The following is a 24,150-nucleotide window of genomic DNA, read 5'->3' as shown; positions in this document are numbered from 1 at the left end:
TTTGACATATTGGATATTAGATTATTTAAGGCAAAGAGCAAAATCATTTGTTGAGAAGGTTTCATTTAGTCGGGTGGATGAGTAAGCTAAAAAGGCAAGAGCAAAATCATTTGTTGAGAAGGTTTCATTTAGTCGGGTGGTTGAGTAAGCTAAAAAGGCAAGTAGGATTAATATTTTGTTAGCAGTTTGAGGGGGAGTTTCTTGAGCACATGATTTTTTGTGTTTTCCTGTCGGGGGGGGGGGGGGGGGGGGGGGATATGTGTTATCTATTGTTGTTTCTGTTGGCGGGGGGGGGGGGGGGGGGGGGGGGATAGGGTGGTTACTGATGGGTTGGGAATATTTCAGATGAATCTTAAATCTGAGTATGCTTGTAGCTGTCAGTTAATGGGTGCAGGGGTTTAGCAAAGTGTCACCTTGTGAAGATTTGATGAAAAAATTCCGAAGGAAAAAGTGACACCTAACCTAACCCCTCCCTATTTAGACACTGGTACTAAGTTTGCCGTTGCTTACAGCGGACCAAACAACTACCCTCGTAGTAAGACTGCTGAATCGACGGTGCTGATCTCGTTTTTATTGCAATTAATACTAAGTTTTATTGATATTAAACCAACAGTTTACAAAGACAACAGCATGTATTGATGTTACTACACCTTTCATAGCGGAGCCGGACAAGATAGAGCTGCAATGAATGGTTAAAAGTCATTTCACAGCAAATACTCTGTATGTATGCATATGTTGTTGGCCAATGTTTTGAGGCGTTGGACAAAATTTTCCTTGTGAAAAATTATTGAAAAAAAATAATTCGGTGTGTGTATAGTGTGCACGAGCGGGTTTGAATCCCGACATGGGTACAATGTTTGAAGCCCATTTCTGGTGTCCCCCGCCGTTATATTGCTGGAATATTGCTAAAAGCGGCGTAAAAAACCCATATTCATTCATTCATTCATTATCTAAAAAATACTGATATACCACTTGTTCGTACGGGTGGAGTTTAGAAATGCTATATTAACACTGCATAATTGTGTTGAGGAAGCCGTTATGACGGTAACGAAACTGTTTTCTCTTGTTTACATGACTGGTGTTGTATGGAGAAACCATGTTAAAACGTTCGCTCCTGTGACGAAAATCCGTACACGCACGCACGCACGCATGCACGCACGCACACACACATACTAACACTAACACTAACACACACACAGTGACAGAGAAACGCTCTTACAGGCTAGTCTGTTTTGTATCAAATATAACATCACATCATCTGCGAATCGTTACAGCCACAGCGATTATTCATTTACATAATTATATGTTCACCAATAGATTGTTTAATTACATATTGCTGCACTTACCATGTCGTTTTGTTCAACGTCCTCTCCAGAGTGAAGACATACGGCAGGGCAGTAAATCACGCTGAAAAATGTTTCTTCGTGAAAAGGTCTTCATAATGCACATGACACACCAAAGTTTTAAACGCAGCGTTCAAAGTAGCGCGTGAATACTATAAACATGAGAAATAGGGGTCTTAGCCCCTTGTAATCTTGATTTTAAATGAATTCTAAACAGCTTGTTGAATTTAATTTAACATGCACCGGTGCATTTGAAAAAGTAAGCGTCGTCTGCTTCGATTCATAGAGTCGTGCAAACTCGTGCAACGGAAATGTTTCCCGATTGGCTATACTCGTAACCATGACATCACGTGACTATTCTGGTGAACACCTGCATGAAATATACACCACTTCTAACCTGCTTTGACATTTGTTTATATAAATAATCTTAACCGACAAAGCCATTGGCGGTGGGGTTTGTCTAGCGAGGTTAAAGCGTTGACTCGTGACACCAGTCCACCACATGGGTACACCATGTAGTGCCGATTTTGACGCCCCTCTCCGTAACATGGCTTGGATTTTGTTCCAAATTTCGCAAATGATTTTGTAATAAAAATTGATCATATTTAGCGGTATTCATCATTATAGAATGGAGATGTAATACAGTGAATGGTCGACCATGAGTTGCCAAGCGCCTTAACATTTTAATATATTTTAAATGATGATTATGAAAACAATTTATCAAAATATTATGAACAATATGTATAAAGTACCACACGAGCAAAAACGTATTAACTGAGAGTTAACAAAGGAGAGTAGTAGTCTTTATTCAAGTGTATTGTAGGCCATAGGCCCATGATACAAACGGTAAGTGTACAGTGGAAGTTCGAGGATCACATTTATGAATTTAACAATGATTGTCTAAGATACATGGCTTTAACATGAACAAAGAAAGATGTTGTACAGTTGCTCGATGGACAGATGACATTAGGATGTTGAACTTTTGCCTTGTTGGGAATTCATAATATTTTCTTGGTATGAATTCTGCCCTCAGAATCTAGTAACATTTGCATATTAGAATAAAATGGTACTCATCTTCAACATTCTATTTACATGCTTTGCAAACTCATTCCACTCTAGGTTCCATTTTGTGTCTACCAGATTCGATCCGAAGATGATGGGAACTACACCGTAATCTAGCCAGAGCATGTCTAAATTTCTCTTTTGGTAAAATAGTAATATATATATCCAGGCCAAACGTTTGCTTATACAACGAAAAGTTATATGATTTAGAGCTTTCGGAAAGAGTTGCATGCCAGTCTTGTTCATATGAAGATTTTAATCTACATAGAAATTCATTTATAAACATGGGGATATTCGTAATACATTGTGCTCCCACACAAGGCCAAAACCTGTCACCTGAATAATACTTCTAATTTTTGAAGCCCAATTAATTTTACCATTTTGGAGCGCCTGAAGTTGCATGTTATAACATTTTTTTACATATCGTGAGTCTGGCATTTTCAAAATATTACACCAGTATTTAACAGCTTTTTTATACGCATAAATAAACAGCGGATAACGTCCACATTCACCTCGAACAACAAGGTTTAAGGTTGAGTTTCGAACTCCTAAAAATCGTTTACAAGTACGCTCTCAATTTCGTTACAAATGTCAAGACTCAAGCCCCATATTTCTGATCCATATACCATTACAGGAGTGATTCTGGTATCAAATATTTTAAACAAAATATTAAAGGATAACGGCTTCAGCTTTGCTAAAGATTTAAGTACTCCAAATAACACTGTCTTTGCTTGTAACGCTGCATCCTTTACATGTTTACCCCATGATAAAGACCTGGTAAATGTTAAGCCTAAATATTTAAAGGAGTTTTCACAATCGAGCTTGATTCCATTAAAAAAACAAAGGAGAGTATACCGAGTTTTTTTTTTATGTAATGGAAACTTCTTGAAAGAACCGTTTGATTTGATTATGTCTATTTAACCATCAAACATTCCTGCAAAAGTTTTTGAAAAGTAATCTGTGGCTGAATAATTTTGTGTAAAAATATATTGGTTCGATGAAGACTAGGGTAGGAAATGAACTTGCAACCACATGACCCCTAACATGTTTGAAATTTTTTAAATTTATGCCGAAAAGAGCAAATTTATTGATTTTCAAGATAAGATATCAAAGATGCCCATCAAAGAAATTCATATAGTCGTTCCCTTAGAATGTATATATTGTGAGTCAAGTTTAAAGAGACCAAATCGCTGGGTTCATCGATGCTCATGATGTCAATCACTGGATTGTCTGGTCAAGACTCGATTATTGACAGACCGCCGTCATATAGCTGGGTTAGAATAGGTCATCAGCAACCCATGCTTGTGGTAAGAGGTGACTGACGGGATAGGGTGGTCAGGCTAGCTGACTTGGCTGATGCACGTCATCGTATCCCAATTGCGTAGATCGATGTTCACGATGTCAGTCACTGGATTTTCTGGTCCAGACTCGATAATTTACAGACCGTCGTCATATAGCTTCAATATTGCTGAGTGCGGCCTTAAACAACAAACAATCTTTATCACATTCAGGGGCATGGATGGCCCAGTCATCTAAGGCGCCGCAATTAGCTGTGCTGAGGTCCTTAGGCATGCCAGAAACCTATGATCGTTGGTTCGAATCCCGGTTCGCACCGATTATGTTTCGTTAAACAGCGTTACACAACAAACACACCCACATGGGTATAATGTGTGGAGCCCATTTCTGCTGTCGGGCGCCTTGATAGTGTTGGAATATTCCTAAAAGCGGCGTAAAACCGAACTCACTCAGAAGATATGGCGAAAAGGGGAAACAAGCTGGATTTACGGAAAGGAGCTAGGATTAATCATCAGTTTTATAATGATATATGCAAATATACTGCGACATGCACAAAGTTCTGTAGGAAGAGAATATTGCTGAGAGCGGAGTTAAACAAAAGACAAACAAATCTTAGGCGCGGCAATTCGTTATGCAGAGTTGCGTCCATTGGGCACGCCAGAAACCTATGATCGTGGGTTCAAATCTCGGTTCGCCCCGATTATGTTTCTTGTTTTATCAGCTCCTTACTCCATTCGTGATCAACTCGTGTTATTCCGGGACAAGCCGAATAGCAGGTTACGGAAAGGGGCGAATCGTGACGAATGCTCCTTACTCGTGGGTTTCACGTGGGTCCTGCAACGCTGGCGTGCCAAAGGGACGCTACTTTGCTCAGCGAATTGCGGCGTCTTGGACGGCTGGCCTACCGATGCCCTCTCATGAAACAGAACAAGAAAATATATATGATGTGAATGATATACAATATATAGCAGCATATGGGAACAGTGTTTAGTTTAACTATAAAGTGTTACAAGATATTCTGGAAAACTTGTCAAAAAATGCACGAGGTGGGGATATATGTCCCCTCGATATCTCCAGTGCTCTCATTTCGGTATACATGTACCTACGATCACTGACATGAGATCCCTTGAGAGATAGAGGATGTGATATGTGTAAATAATATTGAAACTTTTCTCTTAAAAATAGAAATCTTGGCCACTTCTGGACACAGTGGTAAATGTAATAATATAGTAAATCTTTTTTAAAAAGCAAGAAATAAAGGAAATCAAATTATTCTCTAATAAATATTTCTTAAAAATGTTATGCCACTTCTGGATGGGGATATTGTATTAATTCGTAAAGATTCGTATAGTGTATATAAAATCTCGGGATGTTTGTGTTATGCTTTTTGCGAGAGTTAATAAAAGTAAGATATATGTCATGTGTATGTTTATACCTTACGAGTACAGCAATTAAACTTATTTTGAATTTTAATGATTTTTGCATTAACAAACAAAAAATACGATGCTTTGAAGTTAAAAGGTGTACACTTATGAATGCGATTTAAGGGGGGTAGGGAGGGACGGGGGCTGAGTCGATTGAACGATTCCGACTAAATGTGTTAATGAATCATTATCAAATAGAGATGATACCAGATGTTTGCGAAAGGTAAGAGTATCCTGCCCCATCGGTGTCAGAAGAAATTCCTGGTGTTGAGATCCATTTTCATTGTGTGCAAGTTGTTTTTATTTTCATGCAGAGCTACAAGTCATTAAATATTACTGTGCCAGTGCTTCACACAACAAGAGAACTGTGCTTTTGAAATAGTCAACCAGTGCACTAACAAGTTGTCACTATGCATTTAGCCAGTGCTTGTGCCATTTTCTTCAGTCTTTCCCCCCGGCCTTCGCCCTTGCCCAAAACTACCTCATCCAGCATCAGCCACCCTGTATTACAGAAACGTATAAAAAGAAACAGCTAAGGCTGATTGTTGTCAGAGACCATAAAACAAGATGTCAATGAAAAAAGTTTATTTTAGTGAGCATAGAGAAAAACAGTACATACATCAGATGGATATCGTTCACGAATCACCTCGATAACACAAGATTGAATAACTCTGATTCTTCTGCTATTTCTGCAAATCCCAAAAGTGAACCTCTTGTTTATGAGGTGTAGATAGATTCTGAAAAGAAAAACTGTCTTTTATTAGTCGTACAGTACAAAACATTGCAAAAATATCATACCGTTTAAATATATTTTTTTGTCATTCAATCTGGAGTGAGTGTAAGTGAGTAAGTTGGGTTTTAACGCCGCTTTTAACATTATTCCAGTTATATCGCGGCGTGTCAGCTTAATGTGGGAGGAAAGCCCGAAGTGATGCAGGTCTCAGACGTTTACCACTTCGGTGAAACCCACGAGAACGGGTATGGTGCTGACAAACCTAGAAACATAATTGGGGCGAACCGAGATTCGAACCCACAATCATAGGTTTCTGGCGTGCCCAAGGGACGCAACTCTGCACAGCGAATCGCGGCGCCTTAGACGACTGGGCCACCCTGGTACTCGGGTACTCGGGTCGGGTGGGTCCTGAGCAAGACCCGGGTACCTACAGGACTACCCGGACCCGTGGTTAGTCATGTGATATATTGTTTAATGACAAAAATCATCTAAAACTCTATCGTTACACTATAGGTCACTATAATGTTCCCATTCCTTCTGACTTTTATATGTTTGAATACAGATCAAACTTCATGCAGGGACCCGTGAAGATCCGGGGTAGAATAGGTCTTCAGCAACCCATACTTGCCGTAAAAGGCGACTATGCTTGTCGTAAAAGGCGACTAACGGGATCGGGTGGTCAGGCTCGCTGACTTGCGTGGATCGATGCTCATGATATTAATCACTGGATTGTCTGGTCCAGACTCGATTATTTACAGACCGCCGTCATATAGCTGGAATATTGCTGAGTGCGGCGTTAAACAACAATCAAACAAACAAACAAAACAAACTTCATGCAAGAATTAACAGTGTATTCATGACCAGATCGTGCGCACCCCCACCCCCCACCCCCTTTTATTTAAAAAATATATCTTTATTTCTGTATAAATTACCACCAAAGACAATAAATAGATCTTAATTGTGCACCCCCCCTTTTCAAAAAAGCTGTATCCGTCCATGCAGGGGATTCTGTAGAAGACTCCTGATGCTTCGTACACGTAGTTCTTGTACGTACGCTTCGTTTATTTATCAACGCTGGAACCAGTGCCGTACCCAGCCGGGGGGAGGGGGCAGTTATTGGACGCAATTGACCTTTTTCACACTTTCGCCATCTTGGATCGAAAACGAGGCTTGGAGAGCATAGCTCCATGCAGTGAGAGTCGCATCAGCTCATAGGGAACAGACAGCATGTTGTGCATTTCACTGATGGACATTTTAAACAAACAAAAAATGGTATCCTCTGTATCTAATACAGAAGATACTTCACATTAAATCATGAGGTCCAACTAAAATATGCCTGTAATACACTGGAATTAGCATTTTGCTGTCAGGGTCCCGGAAGTGAATCGAAAGGTGCATTTGGAGATACGTATTTCAGAAATAGATTGTTTTATCATAACCTCGTCGGCATATAGATACAATGTGACAGTACATTCAATGACAGAAGTTTTGTATCGTAAATAAACCGCATAACATGAAACATGTCAGTGTACTTTTGCAAAATTGCTCAGTCAATGCGTGGCTTGGCGAACTCTAGATCAAGATTGAGATCATGTTTATTTCACGTTTCATAGGGGTGTTTGCTGCACAACGCACTATCGTTTTGCCATGAGTCCAGTTGACAAAAGACACTTTTTCTGCTAAGATTTTCATTTTAACATATTACAATGTTAATTATGAAAATAATTCGTGTGTCAAAATAAATATTCAGAAGGGGCGATAACTCTATTCAGTGTGTACAATGACAGATGATACTTTCAAACATCACTTACTTAACTGATTATTGCCGATTGAGATTGCACCGTGCACGACAAAAGTAATAATGTGTGAACTGTTTAAAATAAGTTAAAGGGAAACTAAAAATTGATACATATAAATAATGTATGAAATTGAGTGAGTGAGTGAGTATGGTTTTACGCCGCTTTTAGCAATATTCCAGGAACATCACGGCGGGGGACACCAGAAATGGGCTTCACACATTGTACCCATGTCGGGAATCGAACCCGGGTCTTCGGCGTGACGAGCGAACGCTTTAACCACCAGGCTACCCGACCGCCCCGTCTGAAATTGAAGAAATATAAGAATTGATACAACTACCAACTTCTTGAACACCCTCACCTAATCCTGTATGATGATAGGTAATTGTATATCAAAAGGAAGCTACTAATACATTTATCCTGATTAGTTTGAAAATGTCTTGATCAGATATGAGTACAGATAAAATAATAAAAGATATAAAGGAATCAACTTCAATTGGTAATCAAGCCAAGATAAAATATATGTATCGGTACAAATTATGTTGATGGAACAATCTGGATTTCTCATATTTAACAAAGAAAAACAAACCAAAATTGTCATATCTTTATTTCTCACAATATAAGTTTTCAAAACTTAACATGGACTGTTGTCTTTGTCAGTCAAAAGCACCTAATTAGATTCCAGGAGAAAATAAGTTTCTTGCTTGTAAACAAATGGTACAATGTGCTTTTTCAGTGTCCGATAAATATTGGCCATGTTGATTTGTGAGTGAATAAGGCTTTTCACTTCCTCGTCCTATTTAAGTGAAATATGACAGGAAGCACATTTGTTGATTAAAGATTATGGCTTTTGACTTCCTCGTCCTTTGACAGGACGCACATTGTAACCATTGTGTTACTGTCAGCAGAAAGCTCCTCCAGACATCCGTCACCAGATACTAGTACTTCATTGTGTTGACTCGCTGGCCTGAAATGAATAATTCAATAATATTGTAATAATATTCCTACTTCAATAAAATTTTTTATAAACAATGCATATTCACCTTCTCCCAAAATATTGCTTATTTAGAAAACAACATTCTTCTGAAATAGAGACGTTTAAGGAAATTTAATCACAGTGTGTAACATTACATGCTACTTAAGAACAATCTTGAAGGCATCAATTCATCTGTTTCATGTGCTATCCAGCCTTCAACTTCTGCTCTCCAAGCCTCGCTTTCAAACCGGAAGTAGCGAAGTGTGAAAAAGGTCAATACGTGTAGCTTCAAACATGTCCTGCGTAATAACATGCGCAAAAATAAGACAAAGATTTCCACTTTGTAAAATTTAAGATCCTTGTTTAATTTCTGTGAAAAGAATAGGCAACGGTCCTAACTTGCCTGATCCGTTTCATGTCCCTTTTTATTATTGTTGTTGTTGTTGTTGCCTTGGAAACGCAAAAATATATAGTTCAAAAGTACCTAAAAAGCAATCTTGCTACTTTGGGGGAATTTGCACGTTATATGACGTCATCAAATAATACTGTACCTATGACGTCATGACGCAACACGCACTGACAGCAAAACAAACAGTTATAGCTAGGCAGGATCTACTACGGAATTCGTACATCCACCACGGGAACACATGTAACCAGACAGAAATCAGTTATCAAAAGGACAGAGCAGAGATAACAAAATAAGGAGGATGCCACATTTACACAGCATCTTCTCTCACAGTTTTGCAACTGAAGCAGCTAAGCACGGGACGAAAACAATGTTAGGTTCGTTTTTTTAAGTTCTTTATTTGATTCTTTGACTCATGTAGGCCTACACCAAGATCTACATAAAATTTTAAAAAATACCTTGAAATGTTAGCAAATGATTTATACGCAGGGTAATGAAATATATGCTTTAAAAAACGCAAATATTTCACACTCGCTATCTATCTATATTTCAACAGAGACCATATAATAATAATCTATTATATGGTCTCTGATTTCAACTAGTCTGATGAGAAAACCGAAAATCTATTTCACATTTGGATTTCTCGCGTAATTTACTTTTACTGACCAAGAGTTGTCTTTCTTTGACAGATGGCGGTGTCAGCATTTCCACTTCCGCTTTCTCTGGCGACCAGACGACAGGAAGACGAACTCCGAAGAACATTTTGTGAACGTAGAGTTAAACATCAGTAGGCCTATTGAACGAAGAAATCACTTCGAAACAAGCAGCACTTGAGGAAAGGCTACACCCTACTACTCAAAATGTCGGAAAGAAAAGTTTTGAATGTGAGTAGGCCTAATCGTTACTGTGCTTTATTTTGTATTGTGGAATTTGTGATAGATCTACACTATAAATTGATGAACAATACTTTTGTATCAGCTAGCCGCTGTCAGATATGTAGGCCTTTATTCACGTTTTGATAGTAAGTTTGAGTAATATCCCTGTGTAAACCTGTTACTTATTATTTGATTTCAGAAATACTACCCTCCGGATTTTGATCCATCGAAAATTCCCAAGATGCGGATGCCCAAAAATAGGACCTTCAGCATTCGTATCATGGCACCTTTTAACATGAGGTATGCTTATCAATATAAATATAAAGTTTACTTTGGCATTTTACCGTATGCAGCTTATATATATACCGCTAACTGGCTCAGCTCAGATGGCCGAGTGAGGCTCTCACTTCACAACTGCACAAACCTCGCATGCATCTTCGATCCTATGGGTTTGTTATGTTACAGTGTTCCCGTTTACTTCTGAAACTACCAGTCCACCGGGACTGGCAACTCTAAAAATTACCATTCCCCCCTAATTTTTGTCAGTCCAAACTTTTAGCAAATAAAAAAAGTATGAAAATTACCTGGTTTTAATTCTTTTAACATCATTTTCAATGCAATGACATCATCTCTGAACATGCTGAAGTAACTTCGTTAAATCTACATGTCATTTACATAAAGTTCAGTCACATTATTCTCCTTTTTTTTTTAATATTTCAAGCCAAAGTTGCTACAAATGTATAGTTAACCTCGAAGCAAAGCGAAATGTGAATTGCTTGCACTAAAAATAGACAAGCGGAAATCCTCATGGTAACAGACAAGCTGACTTCATTCGAAATATATACTTATATGAATATAGCCAATGTTTTGTTCAACAACAAAGATTTCTTTACTTTCTTTGCCTGTCCACAGGGACTGGCAGTCACATGAATTACCGATCCAAGCCTAATTTTACCGGTAAAAGACTGGTAATTACGGGAACACTGTTAGGGTAAGGGTAGATTACCCTCAGCCCTTGGATCCCCTTTCCGACCATCCTTAGGTTTAGCCACCCCTTTCGATCGGTTAGTTCTGTGTAATGGTATGTTTCAGCTATCCCTTTTAACTAATTAATGTAATTTGTGGTAAATCTGTACAAGTTTTATTAAAATTTTGAGTTTCGGAGAGAAAATGGCCACTGCGCATATGAATAAAGGTAAACAGTTTGGGTGCTGATCACTTGGTCGACAAGGACTAATAATTTGTGGTAGAACCAGTGGTAAAATTAGATTACTGTATTCGATGTAATAAGCGCCCAGGGTGCTCTCAAAATTAGAAATAGGGGGCTCTTATTAGAATACAAATTTTGGTGAAAGGGTTGAAAGATTATAGATTTCGTGGTTTATGCTGTCAGCCTGAAATGATACAAAAGTAAAGTCTGTGCGTATTATACATGACAGATATATTTTTCCAGAATTTAATTGCCCGTGATTAAGGAGTGCATTTACACACAAGTGCGTATTATACACGAATAAATAGGTATTGTGTACATTGATCAATCGGAAGGGGGCTAATTGGGATTGTTCACTAGCTAATATATTAGCAAATATTAGAGCTTTGCGCTTATCACGTCAAATATGGTAAGTAGCCTAGCTTAACTTCAGTGTGACAATGTGGGTGTAATCCTGATCGCTGCGCTAATTGAAATCCAAAAAAGTACACCCAGTAAAGGACAATACTTCCTTTATTTTTTACAAAGAGTTGTTTCTGTTTATAACTTGATTTGATGCATCCATCATTTTCAATAACAGTGTTTGAAATAAAGTTTCTTGATCCATTTTGCTACAGTAGTATTTAATCAAGGGACACCTTTAATTTGTAACTTTAACAACCGGGCAATGCCAAAGACCCCTTCAGCTTTTTGCGAAGTTAATTTCAAACTCTAAATAAGATGATTAATGATATACATTATAACTTGGTTAACAGTTAAAAAGGTACCAAAGGTCCCATTGTGCATGTTGTGAAAGGTTATTTAAGAATGGCGTGATTTGGCCCTCTGATTTAGTGTAATGGAAATTAGTGGTCTGCATGAATGAGTTTTATTTTACCTCACAAATGTTACACTTACAGTGTTCCAAATTAAACATTAAAGTTAAGGGAAGGGGTCCTTGTCAATGACATATAATTGCCCTGAATTATCCGTACTTAGATCGGGGGCACAGGTTGCTCAGTCATCTAAAGTGCCTTGGGCACCCCAGATGCCTGTGATTGTGGGTTAAGATCCAAGTTCGCCCTGGTTATGTTTCTACATTTCTCAGCACCATAACCATGCTCATGGGTTTTCGCCTATGGTAAAGTGGTAAACGTGTCAGACCTGTATCACTTCAGACTTTCCTCCCATATTATGCAGACACACCGTGATATAACTGGAACACTGTTTAAAACAGCGTTGAACCCAACTCACTCACTAAACCTACTAGATCATGCTAAAATTAAGCATTGTTAAGAGTTAAAAGATTCAGAGATCCCAAGATTCAAATACTGTTCCAGTTCACCTCAACTTGCACCAGGATTCCGGGTATCTCCTTAATCATGATAAATTCTAGCAGTAGCATTGTTGTTTTTTATGTTGTTTTTCTGTTTAGCATGTTTAGTAAACATGTTGATGTGTGGAAAAAGTGTTGATTGTGGAACTGTTTTTCTTGACAGATGCAATACCTGTGGAGAATACATCTACAAAGGCAAGAAGTTCAATTCTCGCAAAGAAAATGTGGATGATGAATTTTATCTTGGTCTAAGAATTTTCCGGTTTTACATCAAGTGTCCCAGATGTGTAGCTGAGATTGCTTTCAAGGTAAGATGTCCTCTATCTTAGCATGCTAAGAACAGGGATAACCCCACAATCTTTCCACAAACATTTTTGAATGTCCTTCATACAGACATAGCAATGAATTACCACTGGTCCTGTCAATTTTTCACCAGTTCTGATTTCAAAAGTTAAACCTTAATTGCTAGGGATGGGTAAGTCTCGTTTAACTTCATAATTTTATGTTAAACTTTTAACATTTATATGGGAATGGCGAGAATGGGAAAGACAAGAACCCCTTGATTTCCTGCTTAATTTCGATCACTTATCCAGTATATACCCCAAAACTATTGAATGTTAGCTCTTCTATACATGCTATCCGGAACATCATTCTCAGATGTTAGTGTTAATGTAAATAGGCAGTTGTAATCATGGTAACCTGAGTTTACTAATAGATTTATGGACACAGACTTTGGACTATTAGCGAAGTTGCTTCTTTCCTTGCTGAAGTCACAGTAAATTCAAAGGATTGTAAATTAGAAATACAGAAAAAACATCATTTATACTGAGTTGTGTTGAAGTTTGAAATTGTTGGCAAGCTTCAAAAGCTTGATGTTTCACACCACAAGGCCTAATTGTTGTTTCTGTTGATAGACTGACTTGGAGAACACTGACTATGCCCTGGAAGCTGGAGCTGCTCGGCTGTTCGAGGCGGAGAAGTTGGCACAAAAGATGGCTGCTGCTGAACAGAAGGAGAAAGAGGACGAGGAGATGAACCCAATGAAGGTATGTTCTTGTGTTGTACGCTGGTGGATCATGATACAGTATTGTTGTGAAATGCATTATTTACCTTAAAAGTACAAAACATTTAATTTCCAAGTTTCATACATGATATAATCTTGGTGCATCAAGATATACTTTGTCAGTTGTTCATATAGCAACCCCTCTCTGTATTGATTACCTTCTGAGTTTTATATAAATACTTTTACTTGATGTGTGATATTATGAAAGAAGATGTTTTAATTTATCATTGTTTAGAACAGTTTTCTAACAATGATTTCAATCTTTTCAATTTTTGATTGAACTTGCTTCTATATCCATGATATCATGACCAAATTTGAAAACAATCATCAGGACATAAATGACAAAGTCATTGTACTAGAAAATGAACCCTGAAACCCTGAAGCTCTTAGCAGTCCAACTTCTTTGAGTGGCAGTCCCTTAGCAGTCACTGTTTTTTTTAACAGGCCACCATCATATACATAAAATATCGTTGACTACGGTGTTAAAGAACAACACAAATAGCGGTGCAAGGTCATGATACGATACATAGATCTTGATACTATACATATTGCAATATGCATGTTTACGTCAAGTTACAAGGAAAAGTCTTGGTTACAAATTTTTTTAGAGCAGACTCAAAAGGAAAAGCTAGCTGTAGACACATGTTCGCAGTTGGTATGTTTTACCTTAATTACTTGACGCTACATAGTGCTTTTGCTTCCCTACCTGTAACAGTCAATACTTGAACAGAGACAGTTGAAACAGACTATAGTCCGTGCCCTCTGACGTGCGTGTTAATGTCATTTTTGCTATAGTTTTATAAACTTTTGGTGAATCTGTCATTTATTTCCATGTAAATGACTTTCTGTTGTCACATTTCCTATTATCTGAGTAATATATATGTTTTTGTTGTCTACCAGGCACTCTCCACACTGTTGTTGTGTTGCGATGTTTTTTCCAGTAACATGTTCTCAATTGTTCTGCTTTAACATTTTATACTGGTAATCTTATGCTCAGTTCACATTTTTTGCAGAATGTGTTCTATGCATCGCACTTTGTGCTAACATCTCAAGTCAGAGAAAGAACCACATAATATTTGCCCTTAGTGCCGGCAGATGTGTTCTTTCACAATTGATGCTCTGTTTGCTCTGTTATAACAACTGAAGAATTTGCATCTTATAGAAAGGCTTTTGTTAAAGGGAAAGTTCACACGGAAATTAACCTAATTTTCTTGTACTTTTACCACATTTAAAGTGTTAACCTAGAAGTGTCATAGACAAAAATATAAAAATATCACAATTAATTAACATATTTTTCGCATTAAAACGATTTATATTTTTCACATTTACCAAGTGTTCTATTTCCACAACAAAAACACCATGGCTTATGCCCCTTGCAATATGACATCATTGGTGCCAATTGATAAACATTATGACGTCATCATGCTTTGTTAGAGCCGCTTCACGTGGTGTAGGTCTAGGTGTGTGATTCTAGCGTCTCAGATGCCAGCCAGCATAGTGTTGTGCTGAGTCACCACTGCGCCGGAGTGTGTCGTAGGCCATGTTGTTTTACCGCAAACTGGTACTTGATATCTTTTGCGTTGAGAATAGACAGGGACCCAGTTGAATTGGCACCAATTACGTCATAATCTAAGGGGGATAACTCAGGCCTGTTTAGCTCGAAAAACGAAGGCCTCATAACGGCATATCATTTTCACACTATTGTGAGCTTCCTACTTTCACTGTGAAAAAAATGAGTGTATATTTTCAAACACAGATACTAATTAATTCTAAAATTGCGTTTTGTTTAGAAAAAGAAAGAAAGTGATTTTTGCGTGTACACTTCCCCTTTAAGTGCTCGAAAAAACTTGCGCAACGGAAGATGATGCCAGGTCCTCCGTTGCCAACCTCTCCCCCTCACCTCCTGCTATGACTTCAGTGACCTCCTATCCATTGAAGCCGGTGTCTACTGGTCTTCTTTCCCATTTGACCCCCTCCGCTCTGGTGGATTTTTTTAATCCAGCATCCATCCATGCCTTTTGGGAACAACTGCTTTAACATAGACCTGATGACGTAGCTTTGCCGCCGAATTGTCTTTCCCATGCTTTGTTGGACACTTTGTCGGTTTCCCATCACTGTTCGCATAACCTAATTATCGCCCTGATGAAAATCACCAGCTATTGCCAGGCCGTGACATCACCTTGTGCTTCTGATTGTTAACATCGTGTCCGATCGCCTACTCAGTACATCGCCTCCTCCCCTTCTGGTGACCAGGCACTTGGTACCAGGTGCCTTGTTCCTATGTTGCACACAGATTTTCAGACACTCAGCACGTCTCTCCAGATAGGCAAAGTCAGTCTGACGCTTCACCTGATTGTCGCCACACTACTCGCTGCCAAACAGATGACGATCAGAATTTCATCCCCGATTATAATGAGTTGTCCCCTGACAGGAAATTTACACCTGCAGATATGCCACTTGGCTTGTTGATCATCACCCCTGCGCTTTGCTTGGGCAAGGTGCCTTCCCACCAGGTGGAGCATAGGGTCTCAGATTCTGGGGATGTTCTCCAAGGGACCAGTCAGTTGCCGATGTTACTCCAAACTTATTAGAGGAATTGGCAGTTACTGCAGCATCCCTTTGTCACTCGTATCGCCTGCAGATTCGTGCTGTTTGTCCTCTCATGCAGGAGTTTTATTTATTCTCCCTTATCCCCAAGAAGGGTCTCTCCAAGTTGCGGATGACTCACAACCTGGTGCTATTCAATCAACACTGCATCACCGCATTTCCAGATGCTCTCCCTTGGACCATCTTGTCACGAGCTCCTCACAGCGATAGCCCGTTCGGGGAGCTCTCTATATTGTAACTGCCACCAGTCAAAACTCCCCACTGTGATAGGTGGCCCCAACCATGCTTGGAGTTGAACTCGCAACCAAATGACCATCATGTTTACAAACAAGTGATGACTGTCGTGACGCCGAATACACTTACCGCTGCTAAGTAACTGTTCTTTGCTTGTCAATTTGAATTTCTATTTCATTAAAACTATCTTGTTATTGATATAGTAAGAATGTAAGGGAGAAGTTGGTTGATTTTCCGTTAGTCTGAAATCTCGAACCAATCTGATTTTACAAACAACAAAGTAAATTCATCTGGAAAACATGGTCAGTCGTAAACCTTTTCAAAATGAAATATGATGGCATTCCAAAAGACAAAAACGAAAGTATAAACGTTACTACATTTGGGGTTAGAGGGCAAATTTCAAGATTCTTGTTATGGCCGCGCCCACACTGGTGGCAGCGATGTTACCGAGAGTGTAACGAAGGTGTCACACGCTGGGAAGGAGCTTGATCTTGTCAGTCAGGATACTTACCTGCATATCCCCATCTATGTAGCTCATCAATGCTTCCTCTGGCTCATCTTTTGGGGGCCGGCACTCCTATTTGAAGTTCCACGGCACAGTGGTTATTCACACGCATCACCAAGCCCATCATTGCATTCCTGCACTGGAAGAAGATTCAACGTGTACATCGATGAAGGCATTCCCAGTCATGTCTGCCTACAGGTTCTGACTCGGTAGAGAGATATCACCCTTCAACTGCTCTATTGGCTGGGGTGGATGGTTCAAGGCTACCAAGTTCGAGGTCCACCAAGCACTTTGTCTACCCCTTGACCTCCATCCAATGGCTGACCCTCCTCAGGCTATTGACCTCAAGATTGTACATCCAGGGGTCGCCTTCAACTATGTCCCCTTCAGAGATTTCTCCTATTGTTGGTGTCTCTGCTGGAGCAGGCCTTTCTCTCTCTGGTCAGATGCGGAACACCTGTTTTTGCCCTTTGGTTTTTTCTCTCCTTCAAACCACCGTTCTTTTCCAAGAAGGCTTGACCTGCGTCATATCCCCTAGCCTGAAGAGATTGGCATCGCTACCTCGCTGCCGCCTAATGCTTTCACGGTGCTTCCTCAGCTTGACTGGCGTACTAAGTAGCGAAAGATAAGGTAAAACATGAGCATTTCGAAATAAATGCAGTGTTTTTTATATTTACCTGACGCTACACCTTTATGCCCCCCTGGACTCTGGACGCCTGCTGTCATACAGTGAAGAATATGAGGGAGTACGGGTCAACACGGAATAACTCTTAAGTGTCGGGCATGGGCTATAGTCTGTTTCAATCATTTATCTGTTCAAGTACTGTCTGTTTGTAAAACGTAGAGAAGCTAAAGCATTGCACTATGTAGCGTTGGGTAAGTATTAAAACATTGCATTTAATCTGAAATGCTCATTTTAAGTAGTGAACTTGACACGCTATTATATAAACACATTTTGCAGTATTTGATTGACGAAAACGTTAGGGGGTAATTTTGGACTAGTGTATCATCTCGTATTGATGCAAAAGAAAATGTATCCTGTATTGTATCGTCTTATTAATACTCATGATGCACTGGTGAACCAATGTATTGTTTCAACCCTAAACAAAAATAAACATGTACTGTACTGGTACAAGATAGAGCTACAGACCTACTTTTTCTGATAAAAGCAATAATTGATAATGAATCATGTTAATTAATAACTAGGTGCTGGAGAACAGGACAAAAGCCAGCAGGAATGAAATAGAAGAGCTGGATAAACTAGAGGAGCTGAAAGAGATCAACTCAAAGAAAGCTAACCTCGACCATGAACAGATGATAGAAGTCCATCAGAAGTATGAAGAACTTTTGGCGAGATTGCAAGATGAGGAGGATGAGAAGATTATAGAGTGAGTTGTGACTCACTGCCACCATGACTATACACTTGGGGGTATTCTAGAATCAGATTAGGTCCCCAGTACCTTATGGTAGTTGTAAGAGCTGACGAGAATTTTGATTGGGTGGTCAAGCAATGTGACTTTGCTGATTGCAGCCCAATAGAGTGGTTGGTTGCTCATGCTTTCAGTCACTGGATTACCTAGACCAGATCATTTGATTTCTGTGGTGCTGTGTTTTTGAGTATCTATTGGTATTCAAAAATACTAAAACTGTCATATCTTCTTCATAACAGCCATACAGCATTGAACAGTGCCTAGTCTGCACACTTAAACTGCATGGTTAGCCCAGTTGTCTCAGGTGACGTAACATTTGGTTTGTCACTGTCAGTATCATGCCCATGCTCGTGGGTTTCACCAAGTGGTAAACATCTTAACCCTGCATCACTTCAGCATGTTCAGGCTTTCCTCACACATGAAGCTGATAACTACTGTTAAAGGTGGCGTTTACCTCGCACTTACTTATGAAATGATCAATTTTCTTGTTCTCTTATTTTTGTCATCTTGTGTGTAATGTTTCCACTCACTGTCTTGCAGGTCTATATTTGGAGAGAAAGATGGTGAGGCAGTGAAGAGATTGGCGGACACTGACAGTGATGAAGACAGCTGTGATGCCCCGCCTGTCAAGAAGCAACCTCCCCCAGAGAGACCTACTGATATATTTGCTGAGGTGGGGTTACAGATAATGACAGTATTTGTCACAGTTTGTTACATACAGAATATCTGGATAAGCTTAGTAAGCTTTGTTGCAGAGATAGGCAATCCTCTCGACTTTTCAATCTCTGTGATCTTGTGACAGTAACCATGATAACATAACGCTCAATTTGTGAAAGTTTGTTATTTAGGATAACAAATGCATAAAAGAATACTTGGTAGTCTGCATCAATTTGCCAGTCCGTTGTGACCTGCCACAATCGTGAAATCTTTAGTTGCTTAAGAACATCCTAAGAGCATTTTTACAGTTGTATTGAATATTCATAAATGGTCTTTCAAAAGATTCAAGTCAGATTATGAAATTGAAGTATTTATTATCAATTATACATAACAAAACCTGACTGGCAATTTTTGTTCACTTAGGAACCTTTATCTGTCTGACTCAAATGAAATAAATTTATTTATCATATAATGGGTAGGTTTCTTGGCAGGATAAAGCCAATGTATAAAAACGATATCCGTTGGGGTAATATGCGGATAGAGATGCAAATATCAAAGGTCAAGTAGCGACTATTTTCACTGTTTATAAACAAACATGGCGTCGCCCTCGTCATTCGGCGATCGAGTCATAATTAACCATTGGGAATCTGGATAAACTACAGGGATAATTGCTATCATTATCAAAAGAACAGTCTAATATACTGAAAATCAGTGTCTAAATATGACGTAGCTAAGGCATTTTATAAGTTTTGGCAACTTTGGAGATATAAATTTCGAAACAATTTGACGAGGGCACGAGGCCTAGCCAAGCGGGATCAGGAGCCATATCTGTGCTTGTAGACATCTGCGGCTTGAAACCTCCACAAATTAAAAGAGATGGATTTGGCCGAAATATGTTTGAATTGTTACCTTGTTTCGTTTTGTCGCTGTGTATACATCTGACTACACTTCTTAGCGTTATGATAGGACAGACCGACTATCAACAACGTCTGACCGTGGTCGTGACGTCTCATAGACTAGGGTTAGAGTAGCTTCCCTTTGACAAAGGGCAGTTACTCTAGCGGACAGACAGATGGATTGCTGTGAAAGGCAATTAAAATCAATTGTTTTGCGTATATGTTGCTTCGACACTGTATAAGAAACAGATTTCAGTTGGAACTATATTGGCTACTGTCACTGTCCGGCTGACACATCACTTACCCTGTGACATAATAAATATTAATGCGCGCATTCCAGGAAAACTCGCAATGTTTCGGTAATATTTGTGAGAGAGGGAAAGCGATTTTGAAGCACAGAATTAAAGAATGACATTACATGATAAAGAGGTTATCACGCTTGTGTGTTTGGGGATGGTAAATATCCTGTATTAGGAATAAACACTATGTATTTAGCTCGCCAAGGCTCGCTAAATAAAATGTTTATTCCTAATGCAGGATATTTACCATCCCCAAACACACTCGCGTGATAACCTCTATATAACAGTCTGCGACCTTAGCTACCGGTAAGCTCAGATATATTAGTTCAGACTATAACACCTGTAAACACCTGTAATTGGAAAATAACAAAAGTTAGAGACAATAACAACAAAGGATATTACAGTATACTTAATCCTCTTTACAATGGTATATGATAAGTATATATTAAAAGCATGTTTCTGGTAGAAAAAGTGCATCAAAAAGTGATTTTCCAATAATACTGCCAGGGAGGCCAGTGTACAGGCCTTGTCAGAGTGAGGGACTGCAGTGTTTCAAGGGACATAACTCTGGGGCAGCCAGGGATGAAAGAGTTAACTTAAGTAATGATGCTGAAAGCCAAGTTCAGGCTAGTACCTGTAGTAGCCTAAAAGGTTTTGGGCAAGGACTGTTGCAATAACAATGTTATTACTTCTTATACAGGTGAACCCAGAGAAGAAGAAAGAAGAGACAAAGAAGCAAGAAAGCTGGCAAAGAAGTGTTGGATCTCTGTCATCCAAAAACAGTCTAGCTAACCTAGTCGTGAAGAAAAAGCCTGCTGCAAAGTCCAGCTCTACTGTTACCAACAATACAACAAGCCAGTCACAAGCTGTGCCTAATAAGGACAACTCAAGTTCGAAAGACACTGAGCCAAAGAAGCAGTCAAAACCTGTTTTATCTGGTTTGAGCATGCTGGGAAATTATTCAGGAAGTGATAGTGAAGAAGTGTCTGAGTAAGAGGTTCAACATGTTCACTGTTCATGTGTTATGTTAGATTGGAATAGGGCCCAAATCACACAACCCTGATATTTTGACTCCAGGTTGTTTTGAAGTTTATTTGGTTATATGTTTGATAACAAGACATGTATGATCACACAGCAGCACTCTCAACCAGACTAACGACTAACTACGTCAAAAACCTTCAGACATCACTTACCAGCTATATGTTATCCTGGCGACATTGAATGCGATCACAGATGGTGGCGTCCAGCATGTCATCGCATTCAATTTCACCATCTTGAAAGGAGTCTCTCACTCACAAGATCTGATTATATCTATGAACTAACTTTTAACATTTAACATTTACATTAAACCATGGTCTGTTGAGAACAGAGCATTACCTTGCATACTACACAGACAGCAAGCAATTGTTTGGGAAAACTGATGTGCAGGAGTTGACACCTTCTCAGTCTATGACTTACAGCCACTAGTCCAAACCAGAGTCAAATAGAATGTCTTTCTGTCTTAGGAAATTTGGCTGATACTCGTATATGTATACTAGTCAAAGACTAAAATCTACAGACAATACTGCAAAGATAAATAAGTTTGAGATGATCTGACGATTGACTCAGCCTTTTTGGGGACTTCTCATTTTATGCAATGATACCTAATTAACTGTTCGTTTTTATGGATTTTCATTAATGTTTAGGATGTTGTCAGTTTTCATAAAGAATAAATTGAGACTAGTACATAGTAAGAGTATGCATCAGTCTTTGTCAAAAGCCTTCTCCTGAGGTTGTCTTGCAACATGTGCAGGTGAGGTGATACTTCAGTTACATTTGTAAAGTACTGATAGCAATTAGATAAACATGATATTTTGCTTAAATGTTTGTCCATATTTGAGACACATTTCTGCTGGCACTTGCTTGCTGTCTGTGGAAATGAAATGAGAAACAGTTCATTCATGTTTCTTGTTTCAATTATACAAAAAAAAAATTCATAATCTTGTTGTACAGACATATATATATATGATTATATTTGTACAAAGAAATTACACATGTTGTACAGGTCCTAAAAGTTTATAATTTTGTAGATTCATTAATAGTGACTACTGGCAAACAACTTAGATCATGAACTTGATATCATCAGTCACACAGTCATGAATTTGAATCTGAGATTCCATATGTATCATAAATAATAATCTTATGTAAATGGGTTGTACAGAACCAGGTTCCAATTTAAACAATTCCTAACTATTTCAATCAGCTGACATTTTGTCAGCAGTCCTTTATTATGAATGTATGATTTGTTTAAAATATTCAGGTTCAAAGAGTGCACTAGTTTCTTTAAAGATACACATTATGATATAAAACTGTTTTACACATCACAAACATCAAATGAGGACTGGCAGTCTCACAAAATGTCAGATGTTTAGAATTTTGTCCTTTTATGTGCTGGGTGTTTAAAAACACCTAAATTTTTCAGGACTCGTAGTTCTAAACAAGCCATTGTCTGTCTGACCTAGAATACCCTTAACTTGCCTATGTTTTGGCTAATGGAATGAACATCAGCTAATTCCTTTCTTCCATCACAGACTGGGTTCCTAATGTTATTATAAGGGTAACGCTATTTTTCAGGGCATCATCATTTGCAGAAGCCTGAGGTCTTCCCTTAACTGCCCGACGAAGGAGGGCAGTTGAAAAGACCGAGGGTTTCTGCAAATGATAATGCCCTGAAAAAGAGCGTTACCGTTATTAAAGCTAAAATGAATGGAATTTGTTATCAAATAAAAAGAAACATTTACTGCAATCAACACGAATGTCACTGACCCCATTTTACAAATATGGAAACGTCATAGAACAAACCAGATGATGTCACTTTAATACGTGACGTCACTTTCTCTACCCTATGACGTCACCTAAAAACAGGCTTGATAATGGCCCATCGTCAAGCAATATGAGGGCATTATCAAGTTACAGTGGCCCGCTCATTTCTGATAACGTGCTGGCGGTTAAATGATAATTCTATCCATTTTAGCTATAATGTCTTTTAGTTAGGTTCCTCAGGCATGCCATTATGGTTTCATTCGCTAATATTGATCATTGTATTGTCTTTGGTTCGGAGACATTGGTGAGATCAATTCACGCTCTCCTCACACATTAGGCTGACATGCCATAATGTAACTGAATACTGTACAAAGTGCATTTGGTGTTCAACGCAACTCACTGATTTGACTTTTTAAGTTTTTAATTGCCACTGTAGGAAGATGCACGATGCAGATGTTTAACAAGTTGTTGACAGTGGAGTATATTAATTACAACCAGAGTAAACTGTAAGCAGTTATGCTGGACCATTCTAGGACCAGTGAATGTATTACTGCAGAAATTCATGACAACAGATTATATCTTCAGTGATTTTTCATAGTGAGAACTTAGGGTTGATTTTTTTGTTTCCAATAACGAACCTCCCTTCAGCACTAGCAGTATCTACAGTTGGTGGGGCCATATTACATTTTAACTGATGTCATGAATTTCATGATACAAGTTAACAAATCTGTAATGACATCTTCATAATCATCATGATCGTCACCCGAAAAGTAAAATTTGTATTTTAATTCCATTTATTTATGAATGATTGTATTTGATTATCCCCCCCATCTTTTGTTGAATCCATTGTTTTGAATGGAAGGGCCCGGTTTCATAATAAACAATGAATAAATAAGATTTTTCATGTTTTTCCTTATTTTGAATCATTCTTGAATCTAAATAATGGAAGTCACTGTGAATGGGAGATTGAATGGAAGAAGTGAACCTGCCTTGTGAGGTTTATGTCCTAGTTAAGGCAGGGTCAGCTTTTTTGGATGTCATAGGTCATGATGCCCTATTCAAACTCAAACAGTGCCACTCAGCCTAGGTAGGCATGCTTGGAATGTTACAACATATGTTTACTTGAATGTAATTTGGTAATTCTAAAGGAGTGTTATTTGGAAAGAAACATGCCTAAGAATCTGATTGTTTACGTCACACAATTACATCACAATTGCATAG

At 38.7% G+C, this 24,150-nt stretch overlaps 1 protein-coding gene across 1 annotated transcript; it reads left to right on the top strand.

Moving 5' to 3' along the window:
* Nucleotides 1-9,223: 9,223 nt before the first annotated feature.
* On the top strand, nucleotides 9,224-22,811 carry LOC124121728 (splicing factor YJU2-like). The gene is made up of 8 exons (XM_046484784.2): nucleotides 9,224-9,413; nucleotides 9,726-9,920; nucleotides 10,111-10,211; nucleotides 12,600-12,744; nucleotides 13,351-13,482; nucleotides 18,052-18,233; nucleotides 18,816-18,948; nucleotides 20,828-22,811. The coding sequence occupies exons 2-8, from the start codon at nucleotides 9,897-9,899 to the stop codon at nucleotides 21,119-21,121; spliced, it is 1,011 nt and encodes a 336-aa protein (XP_046340740.2). The 5' UTR covers nucleotides 9,224-9,413; nucleotides 9,726-9,896; the 3' UTR covers nucleotides 21,122-22,811.
* The last annotated feature ends 1,339 nt before the right edge of the window (nucleotides 22,812-24,150 follow it).

The sequence above is a fragment of the Haliotis rufescens genome, unplaced genomic scaffold, assembly GCF_023055435.1.
Source record: "Haliotis rufescens isolate VD_foot unplaced genomic scaffold, xgHalRufe1.0.p SCAF_5, whole genome shotgun sequence".
Lineage (NCBI taxonomy): Eukaryota > Metazoa > Mollusca > Gastropoda > Lepetellida > Haliotidae > Haliotis > Haliotis rufescens.
The sequence above is the reverse complement of the archived record's forward strand: the minus strand, read 5'-3'. Positions and strand labels throughout refer to the sequence as shown.

Bases quoted from the DNA above. Each gene is read 5' to 3' on its own strand.
- LOC124121728 (XM_046484784.2), top strand. From the start codon at position 9,897: ATGTCGGAAAGAAAAGTTTTGAAT. The intron at 12,745-13,350 runs GTAAGATGTCCT...TTCTGTTGATAG, and splicing joins TAGCTGAGATTGCTTTCAAG to ACTGACTTGGAGAACACTGA. The intron at 18,234-18,815 runs GTGAGTTGTGAC...ACTGTCTTGCAG, and splicing joins GAGGATGAGAAGATTATAGA to GTCTATATTTGGAGAGAAAG.